Below are 18,167 nucleotides of genomic sequence, written 5' to 3' on the forward strand. Positions count from 1 at the left end.
AAATCGGGCCTTTATAATCCATTCAATAACTGAGAGTAAAACATTTTACACATTTATTGAATAATCAGAATAATCGCTCTGTTTGACAAACCTTTTGTTTCAAACCACGGTTTGAGCTTTCTACGTTGCACAGGTAAGGCTTTCCGAAGTCCGAGCCAATCTGGCCATGGTTTTGTGAAGCAATCGCTAAATATGCCTCCAAAGTGCCCGCCAACCATACATTGCTCTTACAGAGCGGTTTTTTGTCCGAATTTTGACTCACACCGGGGGTCAATTTGACGTCATTAGTGCGCTTGCAACACATAATTTTGTGAAACATTTGAGAAGAAACATTTGAGAAGAAAAATAAGCGATAGGAAAATAGAACAACGTTTCGATGACGCCATGTCATCATTATCAAGTTAAAATTATAATACGGAGTTCAGGCTTATATAGTGATCTAGGGTGTGATAATATATTAGCATATTAAGATTTATAAACAGTTTAGCACGCACAGAATCTGATTGCGTGTTAAGTTTCGGCTTTATGTTTCTAATAATTACTAGTAATTAAACAGTCCAACTTCGTGCGGCATTTCTTTAAAACAGAAAACTGGTCTTGTACATTGTAGACTTGCAGCTGGTGGTCTTCTTTTAAGTGTCGGTTTTGTAGCCTGTTGTGAAATTACTTCCGGTGGAAGCAGTAAACGTTTTAAAAACGTTTCTTCCGTTCAGAAGTTAATACACGCCATTAGAAAAATAAACAGCAACTGTTTTGCTGGAAATGTAGTCGTTAGAAATGGGATGTGTAACCGTAAGGTAAAGAATAACGAGGAGAAGCGGCTTTTGGTAATATCCAAACGAAAATTTAACTCTCAATGTGGGGTTAAGATTGCGTGACGAGACAAAAGGTAACTCTGTCGTGCGTAACCTTTCCTGCGATCAGGCGTTATTTTTCTGCATTAAGCCGAGTAGAAATCTTTCTAACTCGAAAGGAAACAACTATTTCGATTAAACATGTTAAAGACAAACGTCAAAGTTTACCTTTTTATAACCAAGCCAAAGTATATGAGTCGCAAAGCACCCAGCCGTCGCGACTGACAAGTACAGCATTTACTCCGCGAAAATAAAAAAACGCTTGACTGAAAGACGTTTGAATTCTTCCATGATATGTTAGAACAACAATGCCCAGGATAAACCTTCTACTCATACTAACTTCATGCAAAAAAAGTCGATATCTCGAAGAGATCTTTGATTTGTAGTCGCTATCGCTTTCTTCGTCACAAGAGTAGACATCCAGAGGATCTGATTCGCAACATTTTTAGTTGTACTGGATTGTTTTCATTTTATGAGGACCAGGTTTGGATACATTCTTTGTAAAACTCTAGAACAGCAACTGGTAATTTCTTATAACCAAAGTTACAGTGAAACAAAAACTTGTCCCCAACGTTCTCAAAAAATTCCAGCCTGCTGAGTAGTTGTCGAAAATATTATATATTATATATTTCTTAATACACAATTTTATTATATTAATATCATAGGTGACAAATTACTCCTTAATTTTGGCGCGAAATTTTAACGTTATTTTATAATTTCACATGTGAAATCATAAAATTGCAATGGCAACGTAATTAGCGGCAGGAACGACTTTTATACTTAAGGCAATTACGTAAATGGCATCAAGCGGATTTTTAAGCGTTTTACAGGGGCACCGTTTTCAGTTCATTCAAGACGAACTACGGTCATAATGTGAGAAATAATTGACAGTTGATTCATCTTTGAAACTTTTTGTCAACAGCAAAAAGAAATATCTAAAAGGTTTTCTTCAAAGACTAAAAAACTTGCGAACTTGAGCAAAATGTATGCTTTCAACTTTTCAAAGCCCGGAGTTCGCGATGCAATATACCAGTCAAAAACCTACGATTGCAAGCGTAATTTGTCACCTATGATATTAAAATGTAATCAAATGATATACTCGTGAAGTTAGGAAATAATTTCACTTGCATTTTGTCAAAATGCTAATAATTTCCCGAGCTTTTAGGCGAGGGAAATTATTAGCATTTTGACAAAACGCGCGTGCAATTATTTCCTAATTTCACTCGTCACCATTTGATTACCAATACTAATAACATACATGAGTAGTAAAGGGGGCTACCTTATCCTGCACTTAATATTCAAAATGGTGGCCGATTTCAACGAATATAAAATAATAGTAAAAAGGGGGTGGGGAAATGTAAAATGAAACGCGTAATGTCACGAAGAAATGTAGGGGGATGTGTAAAGATACAAAAAATCTGGACGAGAACAGGAATAGCAGGTTTTAAGACATGTAACGTGATAGAGCTCCCCATAGGTTTGAACAGGTTAAAGACACTGAACCGTATGATTTGTGATGTCGTGGCCAGAAACCATCAACACTCTACAACTTGCCATAATGGCTGTTGTCTGTGACGTCATATGATGTCATGTGACGTCATTAGAGCCGCCATCTTGGATTTCACCAGCCTCGTTCCCAGGGCCTCTCTTCCTTTCTTCCGAGGAAAATAGCGGAAATTGACACAAATCAAGCTAGAACGCTTAAAGAAAGTTAAATAAAAACAAATTGTATCATTGTTGCTTTAAAGAACTGGAAAAATAATGAAATATGTCAAAAAAGAGAAAGGATGAATAAAAAAGCTGAGAGCAAACAAGTAAATTTTCACAGCGTTTATTTAACAGATAGGATATTTGTTTGTTTACACATTACATTATTAGCTAAAAAACATTATTACAAGGCCGTAAAAGAATAATCAATTAGCTTTTAACTCAAGGCAACTATCTTGTTGTAACAATGTCTGTTTTTCTCAGACGAGACTGGTTTACTGCTTGCCTCATCTTGATCTTTCGTGAGCCATCTCTATCAATGTAGCCAATGGAATTCTTGAAAATATGGTTTCCAGGGTGGTGTTCTTGGCAAGATTGCCTAAGCTTTTCTTCTTTGTGATCTTTCCTTTCTTTCTCTTGAGTGTTGATTGTTTCTTTTGTAAAGGGACCTTTCTTCTGGTAGTTTTATCAGTCTGAACCGTTTCTTCAGTAAGAACAGGGTTTTCGCTTGGTATGCTTTCAATCACGTGTTCTCTGTTGTCGTCACCTTTTCCCAAGTTGGGAATATCGGGTGAGGATGCGGTTGAAGATACGCTTTCTGCCTTTACTCTTTCCATCGCTGAGATGCAAGTAATATTATATGTCAATTTTCGGTAGATTTTATATCCACTTTATGGTTAATTTCCCTTACAAATGAGCATGAGTAACTCGGTAAAAATAACTTTGCTCAAAATGAGTCACTCACATCTATAAGTGAGATCGCAACAAACCAACGTGCTCATTTTAAGACGGGCGATTGACGAGTGTGCTTAGCGTATGGGTTATTTTTGTCAATTTTGTCAAAAATCATTTAGCCGAAGTTACAACAGAAATCGCCACGAGAAGAAAGGTTGCTTGGAACGCTTTGAGGAAAACACTTATCAGAATTCAATGGATAAAGATTCGCCAGACGTTTTTGATGATGTGGAGACAGAGGAAGAAGAATATGACCACAACGAAGACGAACAAGAAGAGGATGATGAAGATGTGGAAGAGGATGATGGTGATGATGATGAATCCAGCATTGAAAGTGACGAAGAAAATGACGAAAGACCTTGGAAAAAGCTGCGTCTAGAAGTTATAGATGATCTGAGTTCAAATTATGATGAACAAGTAGAACGATACCAGGAAGAGGGGTCGTCTAAAAACGTGGCCGAGGCCAAGGCCTCTAATTTTCTATTACCTTCATATAGAAAAAAGTTACGAGGCCTGTATTTGCATTATCTAAAGTGGATTCGTCATCTCAAATCTGATCATATACACAAAGAGGTGATGGCAACTCTACGTCGCTACATGGACGACGATGACATGGATTTTGAGGAAGCCGCGGAAGCAGCTGTGAATAAACGGAAGTTTTTATTGAACAGAGTTTTTGAGCCAATAGAAGTACCGGACGAATCGCCCGACGAAGAGGCTGACGACGTCAGGAGACATCCACTAGCAAAATGGTAGAAAAAAGAAACAAAAACCACTCCTGAAAGTTGACATGGGAACCACTGAAATTTGCGAAAAGCCCGCAAAATGAATTACGCAGGCTATAAGACAATGACGCTAGCTAAAGTGAAACACGTTAATGTATTGTTGTGCAAAATAAATAAAGCAGTATTAATCAATATGATATTGTCGTTTGCGTGTCTACCATCAGTTTCTTTGCATTTACGCTTGCCGTTTGCTGAAAGTTAACTACTCCAAGTTACCCTTGAACTTATTTAGAGTCACCCTGAGCTACTCCGAGGAACTTACGTCCTAACGCCCCTGTACCTAGTTTGCGAGTAACCAAGAGGGACAGATTAGTGCCAATCATTCGCATTGCTACTTACTGGTCAGCGGATACTACCAATCTACTTTGACCCAATACTCCTGTTGCAGAAGTTTATAGCACGGACATTTTGCAGCCACTTTTTTTTAGCAACACTCAACTTACTCACGAGTTACTCTGAGTTAGTCCCAACTTGCTCGTGAGTTACCCTTTAGCTACTCCCAACTTACTCATGAGCTACTCTGAGCTATTCCCAACTTGCTCATGAGTTACTCTGAATTACTCCTAGCCAACTTGCTCATGAGCTACTCTCTTTGAGTTACTCATTTTGAGTTGCTTATTTGCTCATTTACTCATTTTGAGTTGCTCATTTGCTCATTTGCTCATGGTGAGTTGCTCAGTTGCTCATTTTGAGTTGCTCATTTGCTCATTTTGAATTGCTCATTTGCTCATTTGCTCATTTTGAGTTGCTCAGTTGCTCATTAGCTCATTTGCTCATTTTGAATTGCTCATTTACTCATTTGCTCATTTTGAGTTGCTCATTTGCTCATTTTCTCATTTTGAGTTGCTCATTTTCTCATTTTGAGTTGCTCATTTGCTCATTTTGAATTGCTCATTTGCTCATTTTGATTTGCTCAGTGCTCATTTTGAATTGCTCATTTGCTCATTTGCTCATTTTGAGTTGCTCAGTTGCTCATTTGCTCATTTTGAATTGCTCATTTGCTCATTTGCTCATTTTGAGTTGCTCATTTGCTCATTTTGATTTGCTCAGTGCTCATTTGCTCATTTTGAGTTGCTCAGTTGCTCATTTGCTCATTTTAATTTTGAGTTGTTCATTTGCTCATTTTGTGTTGCTCAGTTGCTCAGTTGCTCAGTTGCTCATTTGCTCATTTTGAGTTGCTCATTTGCTCACTGAACAGGTAAAAGACACTGAACCGCACGATTTGTGGCGTCGTGGCCAGAAACGATCAACACGCTACAAGTTGCCATAACAGCTGTTGCCTGTGACGTCACACGACGTCACAAATCATGCGGTTCAGTGTCTTTTACCTGTTCAGTGAGCAAATGAGCAACTCAAAATGAGCAAATGAGCAACTCAAAATTAAAATGAGCAAATGAGCAATTCAAAATGAGCAAATGAGCAACTCAAAATGAGCAAATGGGCAACTCAAAATGAGCAATTCAAAATGAGCAAATGAGCAACTGAAAATGAGCAACTGAGCAACTCAACATGAGCAAATGAGCAAATGAGCAACTCAAAATGAGTAAATGAGCAAATGAGCAACTCAAAATGAGTAACTCAAAGAGAGTAGCTCATGAGCAAGTTGGCTAGGAGTAATTCAGAGTAACTCATGAGCAAGTTGGGAATAGCTCAGAGTAGCTCATGAGTAAGTTGGGAGTAGCTAAAGGGTAACTCACGAGCAAGTTGGGACTAACTCAGAGTAACTCGTGAGCAAGTTGAGTGTTGCTAAAAAAAGTGGCTGCAAAATGTCCGTGCTATAAACTTCTGCAACAGGAGTATTGGGTCAAAGTAGATTGGTAGTATCCGCTGACTCGTAAGTAGCAATGCGAATGATTGGCACTAATCTGTCCCTCTTGGTTACTCGCAAACTAGGTACAGGGGCGTTAGGACGTAAGTTCCTCGGAGTAGCTCAGGGTGACTCTAAATAAGTTCAAGGGTAACTTGGAGTAGTTAACTTTCAGCAAACGGCAAGCGTAAATGCAAAGAAACTGATGGTAGACACGCAAACGACAATATCATATTGATTAATACTGCTTTATTTATTTTGCACAACAATACATTAACGTGTTTCACTTTAGCTAGCGTCATTGTCTTATGGCCTGCGTAATTCATTTTGCGGGCTTTTTGCAAATGTCAGTGGTTCCCATGTCAACTTTCAGGAGTGGTTTTTGTTTCTTTTTTCTACCATTTTGCTAGTGGATGTCTCCTGACGTCGTCAGCCTCTTCGTCGGGCGATTCGTCCGGTACTTCTATTGGCTCAAAAACTCTGTTCAATAAAAACTTCCGTTTATTCACAGCTGCTTCCGCGGCTTCCTCAAAATCCATGTCATCGTCGTCCATGTAGCGACGTAGAGTTGCCATCACCTCTTTGTGTATATGATCAGATTTGAGATGACGAATCCACTTTAGATAATGCAAATACAGGCCTCGTAGCTTTTTTCTATATGAAGGTAATAGAAAATTAGAGGCCTTGGCCTCGGCCACGTTTTTAGACGACCCCTCTGTAATGTACTGGGCCGCAAAGCATGTTGGGAAAACCTTCCATGTGCTTTTGGAAGCGGCGGCCATGTTGTAGGCCGAATAAAACATGTTGAGTTAAATCTGGAAGCTTAAATGTGTTATTGATCCAAGGGACACTACACTGGCGACGAGGATAGTTGCATCATCGCACATTAGAGCAATTTGGCGATGGAAAAGAACGTGTTACCAAAATTTGATTGTTTTTCTGACCCAGCGACGATTGGTCCACGATGGACAAGATGGTTGAATTCATTCGAGCTGTACGCCGACGGGAAAGGGCTTATTATAAACGAAACAACTACGGCAGCAACGAAGCAGAGGCGAAGAGCCATGTTACTCCACTTGGCTGGGCCTGACGTACAGGAAATATTTACCACCTTAACCGAAACCGGGGACGCTACAGATTACACCCGTGCAGTCAACATTCTAAACGCCTATTTCGTACCACAAGTGAACTCGGCGTTCGCCCGCCAGACCTTTCATCAGATCACACAGAAACCAGGTGAGACCGTTCAACAATTTGCTACACGCTTAAAGAAAGCAGCTAAAGATTGTGATTGGCACCGATGCCGATAACCAGATTCGAGATGCAGTTTTGAATAAATGTGCTTCAACCTACATAAAACGCAAATTGCTTGAAGAAGGGCAAGGCCTTAACTTAAAACGCACTTTAGAGATCGCTGAACAATGCGAAAAAAATTGAAACACAACTGGCTGCACTTTCTGCAAAAGGGGAGGAACCAGAAAGTATTAACAAAGTCAATGAGAGGGATAACAATCCGAGCACTAGCACACAGGGGAGATCCCAAACGAGAGATCAAACTTGTTATAGATGCGGTTTAAAGGGGCATTTTGGTCGTGATCCCCAGTGCCCAGCAAAAGGCAAGACGTGCAGAAAGTGTCGTGGGAGGGATCATTTTGAGAAAGTCTGCAAGACGAAATCATATGCTCACCAGGTTGGAAAGGGACCCAGTGACCCCCAACATGACTATGCATTCAGTATCAATGAAGGTGAACAATCAGAAATGATCACCGTGCAAGTAGGAGGGGTGGACCTTAAGATGCTAATCGATTCTGGGGCTAACAGCAATATTGTTGACGAAGGGACGTGGGAACAGCTGAAGGCGAAGGGGGTGAAATGTGAATCACAGGCTGCTTCCCCAGACAAAAAGTTATACCCATATGCATCAAATCAGCCATTGCCAGTGAAAGGAAGTTTTAAGTGTACGGTGGCCGTTTGTGATAGATCCACCAGAGCAGAGTTCTTGGTAATTAAGGGTAGAGGGATGTCACTACTTGGAAAAGTAACAGCAACAGAATTGGGGGTGCTAAAAGTTGGTATTAACATTGCTGCAGTAACCACAAAGGCCCATGATTTGAAACTGCAATACCCAGAAGTGTTTGAGGGTGTCGGAAAGCTAAAAAACAAGCAGATATCCCTGGATATACTGTGAAACCTGTGGCACAGCCATACAGAAGAATACCTTTCAATCTCAGGGAAAAGGTCCAAGACAAAACCACAGAACTCTTGGAATTGGGAATAATTGAACCAGTTGAGGGACCTGCCCCTTGGGTCAACCCTGTGGTAATTGTTCCAAAGAACAATGGGGAGATCCGCCTCTGCATTGACATGAGACATGCAAATCAGGCAATAATGCGAAGGCGATATCCAATACCCACAGTTGACGATGTGTTACACACCATGAATGGTTCTAAGGTCTTCAGTAAATTGGACCTCAAGTGGGGATACCATCAGTTAGAGTTGAGCCCAGAGTCCAGAGAAATTACAACATTTGCCACACCCGATGGGTTGTTTCGCTACAAACGCTTACTCTTTGGTGTATGTTCTGCCAGTGAACAATATCAACATGAAATCGCTTCAGTCCTCGCAGGTATCGAAGGTGCAGAAAACATCTCGGATGATATTGTGGTGCATGGTCCTGACACAGAAACACATGACAAGAGGCTCCGGCAAACGATCCAGCGCCTGCAAGAGTGCGGTCTCACTTTGAATGCTGAGAAATGTTTGTTCAACATGGACAGGTTGGTGTTTATGGGCATGTTGCTTTCAGAGAAAGGGATTGGTCCCACAGAAGATCGAGTCAAAGCAGTATAGAAGGAAGGAACCAGAGAATGCCACGGATGTACGCAGTTTCCTGGTTTGGCCAACTACAGTAGTAGGTTCATACCTCACTTGCCACGTTTTGAACCACTGCGAAGAGACAGGAAGAGACGCCGCGAATGGACCAGAACAGAGAAAATCCTTCGAATACTCAAACAGAAGATGGCAGAGGCATGCACGCTGGCGTATTTCGATAAAACCGCACCCACAAGGTTTACAGAGCCAGCCAGTTGTAGGAGCGGTTTCGTACAGGAAAGGGTGGGCGTGGACACAGTAAAATTGATTATGAGAGAAATCAAACAGAAAAGGAAGCATTAGGTGTGGTGTGGGCGTGTGAGAGGTTCCATTTATCTGTATGGAATGAAGTTTTTGTGGAGACCGACCACAAGCCATTGAGGTGATTACGGTCCACGGTCGAGGCCATGTGCACGGAAGAAGATGGGTTCTCAGATTCACAATAGGTCACAGGCGGGTCAGGGAACATGCCGATCCACTGTCACGGCTGCTCCACAGGGAGGTCAAACCTGACAACCACCAGCAGTGTGCAGAAAAATATTTAATTTTTGCCGTATGCGACTCCGACAGCACTCACAACCCGCGAGATAGAGGAAGCATCAGCTGTTGATGAAGAATGATAGAAGTAAGAAGGGCCATGCAACCGGGCAGTTTGAGAAGTGTAAACAATACATGGCGGTGGCTGGGGAGTTGTGTGTCATTGGCCAGCTTGTGCTTCGAGGTACGCGCATTGTTATTCCCCAAAAGTTTCGACCGAGGACCCTAGCCCTCGCTCATGAAGGCCACTTGGGGGTGGTTGGCACAAAACAAAATCTCAGGACCAAGGTGTGGTGGCCAGGAAGGACAGGGCAGCGAGACACCCGAACCATGATGTAGTTAGTGGCACGGCCAGATCCTCCTGAACCAATCCGGTCCCGACACTACCAGATGGGCCCTGGCAGGATAGGTTGACTGATGGGACCACTACCGTCCGGACATTATTTGTATGTCGATTACTATAGCCGGTCACAGAGGTCATGCAATCCACTACCGCTGAAAAGGTCATGACCGCCTGGCAGACACTTTCTCTAGACATGGGTTACCAGCCACCATCAAGTCTGAAATGGTCCACAGTTCAAACAAGTGAGAGAAACACAAGGATTTCATCACAAAGTTACCGCCAAGTGGGCCCAAGCCAACGGGGAGGTGGAGAGGCAGAACGGTCACTACTGAAGCGTTGCAGATTGCTCAGGCAGAAAACAAACCCTGGAGGGCAGAATTAAGGAAGTATCTCACTGCCTACAGAAGCATTCCCCACGGTACGACTGGTAGGAGCCCTGCTGAGCTATTGTTTAACCGCAAAGTTAAAGGAAAGATCCCTGATTTAAGCATTGATCACGCTTATGACCATGAATTACACGATCGCGATGCCGAACAGAAAGCTAAGACCAAAGACTATGCAGATACACAACGCAGAGCCAGTCACTCCAATGTCGAAGCAGGTGATGAAGTCCTAGTCAAACAGGACAAAACTAACAAGCTCAGCACAGCTTTCAACCCGAACCCGTTCAAAGTAATCAGTAAGAGCGGAAACAGTCTTGTGATTGAAAGTCCAGCAGGGAATCAGTACTCCAGAAACACAAGCCATGTGAAGCGTTACATCACGGAAGGGGACCCCTCTTCCCAGAAAGAACCAGATGTCTTGGTAACACCTGCCCCACTACCCGCAGAGGAACCAGCTACGGGGCCGCTGAACAGTGAAGTTTACCTTGACACACCGGAGAGCGTTGGGGCAAGATCAGAGACACTAAGTACCCCGCGACCCCAGAGGACACGCAGATTACCAGAGAGATTGAGAGACTATGTTGTTAACTTTCTCTGGGGAACATGAACACTGAACATTGATTCTGTTTAAACAGAAAGCTTAAGAGACAGTGTTGTTTATTACAGTAGCTTTCTCAAGAGAACACTGATTTCACTTAAACTAAAACAGTTTGAACAGTTAAGTTTAATTTGTTACATGTTTCATTGGGGAACCCCCCCCCCCCCCTGACTTTATCGTTTCTGCAGTTAGAAATACTTGTTTATGTAAAGAAGCATTTATCAGAGAAAAGGGGAGATGTAATGTACTGGGCCGCAAAGCACGTTGGGAAAACCTTCCATGTGCTTTTGGAAGCGGCGGCCATGTTGTCGGCCGAATAAAACATGTTGAGTTAAATCTGGAAGCTTAAATGTGTTATTGATCCAAGGGACACTACACCCTCTTCCTGGTATCGTTCTACTTGTTCATCATAATTTGGACTCAGATCATCTATAACTTCTAGACGCAGCTTTTTCCAAGGTCTTTCGTCATTTTCTTCGTCACTTTCAATGCTGGATTCATCATCATCACCATCATCCTCTTCCACATCTTCATCATCCTCTTCTTGTTCGTCTTCGTTGTGGTCATATTCTTCTTCCTCTGTCTCCACATCATCAAAAACGTCTGGCGAATCTTTATCCATTGAATTCTGATTAGTGTTTTCCTCAAAGCGTTCCAAGCAACCTTTCTTCTCGTGGCGATTTCTGTTGTAACTTCGGCTAAATGATTTTTGACAAAATTGACAAAAATAACTCATACGCTAAGCACACTCGTCAATCGCCCGTCTTAAAATGAGCACGTTGGTTTGTTGCGATCTCACTTATAGATGTGAGTGACTCATTTTGAGCAAAGTTATTTTTACCGAGTTACTCATGCTCATTTGTAAGGGAAATTAACCATAAAGTGGATATAAAATCTACCGAAAATTGACATATCATATTACTTGCATCTCAGCGATGGAAAGAGTAAAGGCAGAAAGCGTATCTTCAACCGCATCCTCACCCGATATTCCCAACTTGGGAAAAGGTGACGACAACAGAGAACACGTGATTGAAAGCATACCAAGCGAAAACCCTGTTCTTACTGAAGAAACGGTTCAGACTGATAAAACTACCAGAAGAAAGGTCCCTTTACAAAAGAAACAATCAACACTCAAGAGAAAGAAAGGAAAGATCACAAAGAAGAAAAGCTTAGGCAATCTTGCCAAGAACACCACCCTGGAAACCATATTTTCAAGAATTCCATTGGCTACATTGATAGAGATGGCTCACGAAAGATCAAGATGAGGCAAGCAGTAAACCAGTCTCGTCTGAGAAAAACAGACATTGTTACAACAAGATAGTTGCCTTGAGTTAAAAGCTAATTGATTCTACTTTTACGGCCTTGTAATAATGTTTTTTAGCTAATAATGTAATGTGTAAACAAACAAATATCCTATCTGTTAAATAAACGCTGTGAAAATTTACTTGTTTGCTCTCAGCTTTTTTATTCATCCTTTCTCTTTTTTGACATATTTCATTATTTTTCCAGTTCTTTAAAGCAACAATGATACAATTTGTTTTTATTTAACTTTCTTTAAGCGTTCTAGCTTGATTTGTGTCAATTTCCGCTATTTTCCTCGGAAGAAAGGAAGAGAGGCCCTGGGAACGAGGCTGGTGAAATCCAAGATAGCGGCTCTAATGACGTCACATGACATCATATGACGTCACAGACAACAGCCATTATGGCAAGTTGTAGAGTGTTGATGGTTTCTGGCCACGACATCACAAATCATACGGTTCAGTGTCTTTTACCTGTTCAAACCTATGGGGAGCTCTATCACGTTACATGTCTTAAAACCTGCTATTCCTGTTCTCGTCCAGATTTTTTGTACCTTTACACATCCCCCTACATTTCTTCGTGACATTACGCGTTTCATTTTACATTTCCCCACCCCCTTTTTACTATTATTTTATATTCGTTGAAATCGGCCACCATTTTGAATATTTAGTGCAGGATAAGGTAACCCCCTTTACTAGTTACATGAAAAAATTACTTGATTCTGATTGGCTAAGAGCAGTGCAGTTCAGTTGTAACACCAGTGCAAATTACACATCAGTCACTTCTGCTACAAAAAGCGGTCAGATCGCCATCATGAACAAGTTAACATATAGATAAACCCTTCTTGCAGAATCTAATGTATATAGTTAGTATATTTTAATATTTTTAAGTTTTAATATTGTAATGCGCTTTTGCTCATTTATATGTTAAAAAGCGCAATATAAATTCATAAATTATTATTATTATTATTATTATTATTATTATTATTATTATTATTAAAAATCACAAGGTGAAGCATTTTTTAAGTATACGTGACAGCCTTCTGGCGGCCATCTTTGATCTCGTGTGGCGTGAAACTCCGAAATTCAAATTGCTCTATCTTAAAGACAGTGAATGCTATTGAGCTAAAAACCCTAAGTTCAGCGCGCCTCAAAGCAACTGTACATGTCAATTGAGATCGATCGAAGGATCGAAGTGCAACGAGGAAGAACAAAATCTTCAAAAGAAAGCATCTGAGTGTCGATAAGTGGCATGTACGTAGTATTACTTTCTTGTTTCTTAACTTTGATGTGCCTAAATGTTGAATATAAATTGAGCGAACTTGTGAAGAAAATCTTTCGCTGCTATTTTTACATTTGCTATCACAACATTGCCGAATTATATGGCTCTGAAAACGCTCCGAAAAATGCCCTAACTGCCTTTTCTTCGCCAACATCGATAGATTTATGCTTGATTAGCTATTTCGTACCGATTTTGTGCCAAATTGAGGCAAATAAATGGCTTCTGTGTTTCGGTGAATTTTGATGAAATAGCAAGAAATCGTTAAGTCACGTGTGTTTAGTTCCTCAGTACGAATAAATTAATGAAGTCCCCAAACATTTTGTAGCATTTTTGTGAAGTTTAATGATGGATTTCATTACCCATGTAAGAATAATCTATATAAGTTGTTGGTCATGGGAGATATTGGGCACTAGTTAAAGGCTATTTCCAACAGTACGAAATGTGTACCTTCCAAAAGACCGTTTGAGGAGAAGAAATCAAATCGGACGGTTAAAGTGAATTATTGTACTTAAAGCCTAATAACCATAGAATATAATGCAGTGAATTTTATTTTCAGAAGTCTTTTTTTTCTTGTGGAACTGGTCAATCAAAGTCAGCTAATTAAATATGCATAAATTAGCGAGAAATGGCCATTTTTGCAAAAGGTGCCATAACTTGAAGGGAATAAAATATTTTGAGCTAATGTTTTGCCAGAGTGAATAGCTCATCATATCCAACATTTATGCTAAGTTTGGGCGAAATCGGTGATTTGAGCTGTATCACCTGTTCCCTGGTTCTGCCCTGTTCTCTCATGGACACACTCTTAAATCGAGTTCATTCCTAATGTATTGTTTTCTGCAACTGCTTAAAAAGTACCTTACCTTCGTGTCGCCGACGAAAAGTACTCTCCATTTTTGTTTGCACTTCGTTCACTTCTAGTGACAATGCTGGGACGCGCTGGGGAGCTCCTCTATATAAATATATACAAACTGCGAAGAAGGGTCCTGCACGACCTTAATGAATTATAACAATGGAAGCCCGTTTATGCAACCAAATGATACGCGGGGTGGTTGTATGCAGTTGTCATATTCATACGGTGAGCACCAGAACAAGGACCTTTTTGATGATGCCACGAAACGTTAAACCTAATTGCGAGTCTCAATCGACTGTTCGCAGAACAGTGAAAACAAATAATAATAGAGTTCTGTTTTCTTGTGTCGAACGGTAAACTGTTAAAAAGTGAGGCTCCTAAAAACGCAAAACTCCGGCGGCCAAACTCCAGGTTCATTTTCGGCAGTTCGATTGAGGAAAATCTATTCCTTGCGTTGACACTGTGACTTCTCCTTTTGAAATAGTTCTTAAAAGGCGTACATACATTACCAAGTAAACAATGAAACACATACAAACAAACTTTTCTTTTCAAATAGCTGTCAACTGATGGAATACGAATGTCAGTCTTGTTTTCCAGACCTGAAGATATGCAGCTTAGGCCACGATATTCAATATTGCGAATAAGTTGCCTGCGTGTATTTTAGTTACTTAGTGTAATTAAACTACAATAGGTAAAAACAGGCATGATCATAGCCCTGTAAATGCTTTCTGCAGCTGCACAAGTAATCGAGGAACGAATTTTCCGCAGTAGATTGACTCTCCCGGCCGCTTTCTTGTAGATTTTGTTGAAGTGGGTTTCAATATTCAATGTAGGATATAAGTGGATACCCAAGTACTTGTAGGTCGTTGCACTGTTGATGGGTAATCCATTTACCGTCAGATTGAGCTGTTTACCTTGGCTACGACTCAACCTTTTTACAGTTCTGAAGATCATCGTTTCTGTTTTCCTTCTTTTGAGATTAATGATCAGTTCATTCTTGCAAAACCAAGTTGCCAGATTGTTGACGTCATCATTTAAATTCCTTTCGTATATAGCTGTTGTTAATCAATTTCTATTAACTTGGTGTCATCTATCTCGCCGGTCATTTCGAAAACTCGTATTGAAGGGAAGATTAAAAAACAAAATAATGATTAGGGACACTAAAATAATGCTCATTGGGCGGATTAAAAATGTGGTTGGATCAACGGAGTTTTCGGACAAAAACTTGACTGAATTTCTGTTTGGACCAAAATAGTGGACGAAGTAACTTGGGGGTCTGGTAAAGTGGTCGTCAAGGGAAGGGGGGTTACACTGTATTCCCTATCTGTTTCCTTTATTTCCGAATTGCTTTGTGAACAGGCTCATCCTAGCCCCATTCCACTCTACTCACTCCCCAAGCTCAGTGGGAGCAAAATGTTGACAGGCTATAGAGGAAATTCTCTACTTTCCAGCTTATGCCACATAACGTTTCCTAAGGTAATGACGATTAGTGGAAAAGACAAGGTCACACTCAGAATATATGTTGTTTTTAGGTGCGGTTTCTTGCTACTGCTGCGAACGTTACTCAGTCAGGATTCCTAAGATAAAGAAACCATCAACTGCTGGGAATGATCAAGAAGCCTCTTTGGGTGAATTTACAAGAGAACAAAATGGCAACAGAAGGCTGAGCACGGATTCTGAAATTGACTGTTAAAGGAAGTCTTGTGATTTTACAGATGAAGCGGATAATCTCGTGATTAAAGACATTTCAGAATTTCAGATATCACAGAATCAGGTTGCTTAACCTGCCGTAAATAACGGACACCATATTTTAGGATAGAAATCAATAATCAATAATCTAATTACTGTAAAGTTCCGAACGTACAATTTCGAAGGGACCACAGAGGCATAATTTGACGTGTTATGACAAACAATGGAAATAACAGGTAGGTTCATTAAAATGATCTTAAGATGACACTTTTTTCGCAGACAATATCAGTTATACAACAAAATTTGTCATTTCTGATTTCTGATACACTCTTTTTTTATAAGAACGCGTAAAATTTGGCTGAGCCTGAGGATGTTCTTATTTTAGTTCATACATTTTCTTAAATTTTGGAACAAATCTCAGCCTCAACGTTCTTATAAAAATGGTTCTTAAAAAAAGAGTGTACACCTTTTATGTACCCGTAAGTAGCGATCCCCTGGAAAGTTACGAACCACCAACAGGAGCGATAGAAAAAGGTTGCTAAATCCGAACGTTAAGAGGGTCGTTGTTTCCTTTATTTGTCCTTTATACTTTCAGTGTCAAAAATTGACATGACACTACAGATAACATTATAAAATGGCTGGAGTTCTTAGCAAGCTCTACTGAGCCGGCATACGTTTAAAACTGTAACTTAAATACAGCAGATGGATAAAATGTCCTAATATGAACATACTAACACGGGTTTTGCTGTCTTAAGAACTATCTCTAATGTAGCATGATTTTGCACATAAATTAATGACGATTTTTTTCACCCTCGGACGTACAAGGGGGGGGGGGGGGTGATTCCACCCCTTAAGATTTTTTGAAAAGAGGATGTACTCTTTTATGCTGAAACTTTCAGTAGCTGTTCATTCATCCATTGCAGAAGGAAAATCTCGTTCGTTAGAAAATCTTAGAATTGAGTCTGTACATCAAGCGAGTCATCGAATTAAAGAGCCTAAAGAGTATTTGAAGACCTTGTTTTCATTCTTCACATGAGTTGTTGCGTTACGCGAGCCAACTAAGAGCCCGAGTCAAGCCAAACTTGTTTTTTTAGCACTATATAGTTTTTTTAGCACTATATAGTGTAAAAAAAATACTCTGAAGGATCACAGAGGCATGACTTCCCTTTACAGAAGAATATTTTCCAAAAGTTCGACAACAGCTTGACTCGGGCTCGTAGTTGGCTCGCGTAACGCTACAACTCGACAAAACTAAAGAAAGACAAGGCAAGTGGTCCAGATAAAGTAGCACCCAAGCTCCTCAAGCTAGCAAGAAATGCGATCGTGCCATCACTGCTGTCAATAATTAAATAAAGTGCGTTAACCAATACGGTTAAAGTAATGTGGAAATCCGCTAACGTGTCCTCTGTATACAAGAACCATGACGAGACTGATAAATTAAATTATCGACCGATCTCACTTCTTAGTGTGCCTGGCAAGATAATGGAGTTTTGTGTCGCAGCTACAGTCACTTCATATGTTAGCACACATGACCTTGCAAATAACAACCAATGGGGGTACAAGAAGTGTGAGCAAACGTCTTGAAATTGGCTTTGCAAACGATTTTCACTCTGGGGGAAAAAAGTTTGAGGGCCGTTCTGAGCGTTTCTGAGCGATTTTTCAACAGGCCGCCATTTGGTGAGCTAACCCCTTGAAAAAGGCCGCGAACGGTCTGGCAGGCCTCTCTGAGCGTTTCGGCGCGATTTTTCTAAAGTCCGCTTTTTGGTGAGCCCAGGTCAAATTTTGAGCATAAATTTTTTTTGTGAGCAAAGATCTTGAAAATGGCTGCACACGGTTTTCACTCTGGGGGAAAATGGTTTGCAGGCCGTGCTGAGCGTTTCTGAGCAATTTTTCAACAGGCCGCCATTTGGTGAACTTACCCCTGGAAAAAGGCTGCAAACGGTTTTAAAGGCCTCTCTGAGCGTTTAGGCTCGATTTTTCTAAAGTCCGCTTTTTGGTGAGCCCAGGTCAAATTATGAGCTGAAATTTTTTTTGTGAGCAAACGTCTTGAAATTGGCTGCAAACGATTTTCACTCTGGGGGAAAAAGGTTTGCAGGCCGTGCTGAGCGTTTCTAAGCGATTCTTCAACAGGCCGCCATTTGGTGAGCTATCCCCTTGAAAAAGGCTCCAAACGGTTTTACAGGCCTGTCTGAGCGTTTCGGCTCGATTTTGCTTAAGTCCGCTTTTTGGTGAGCCCAGATCAAATGATGAGCTGAAATTTTTTTTGTGAGCAAACGTCTTGAAGACGGCTGCAAACGGTTTTCACTCTGGGGGAAAATAGTTCCCAGGCTGTTCTGAGCGTTTCCGAGCGATTTTTTCAACAGGCCGCCATTTGGTGAGCTGACCCCTTGAAAAAGGCTGCAAATGGTTTTAGTCCTCTCCTAGCGTT

The 18,167-nt window shown here is 40.8% G+C and overlaps 1 protein-coding gene across 4 annotated transcripts in view; it reads left to right on the forward strand.

The window, feature by feature from the left end:
- LOC144658877 (uncharacterized) overlaps positions 1–16,724 on the forward strand; it is a 35,171-nt gene extending 18,447 nt beyond the window's left edge. For all 4 annotated transcript variants that reach the window (XM_078519383.1, XM_078519375.1, XM_078519366.1 and 1 more), the window contains one exon: positions 15,583–16,724. In XM_078519383.1, the coding sequence (XP_078375509.1) occupies positions 15,583–15,743 (161 nt within the window). In that variant the 3' untranslated portion in view covers positions 15,744–16,724. The remainder of the gene's footprint in view (positions 1–15,582) is intronic.
- Positions 16,725–18,167: the final 1,443 nt, after the last annotated feature.

This window comes from Oculina patagonica, chromosome 1 (genome assembly GCF_052425735.1).
Source record: "Oculina patagonica isolate OP01 chromosome 1, crgOcupat, whole genome shotgun sequence".
NCBI classification, from domain to species: Eukaryota; Metazoa; Cnidaria; class Anthozoa; order Scleractinia; family Oculinidae; genus Oculina; species Oculina patagonica.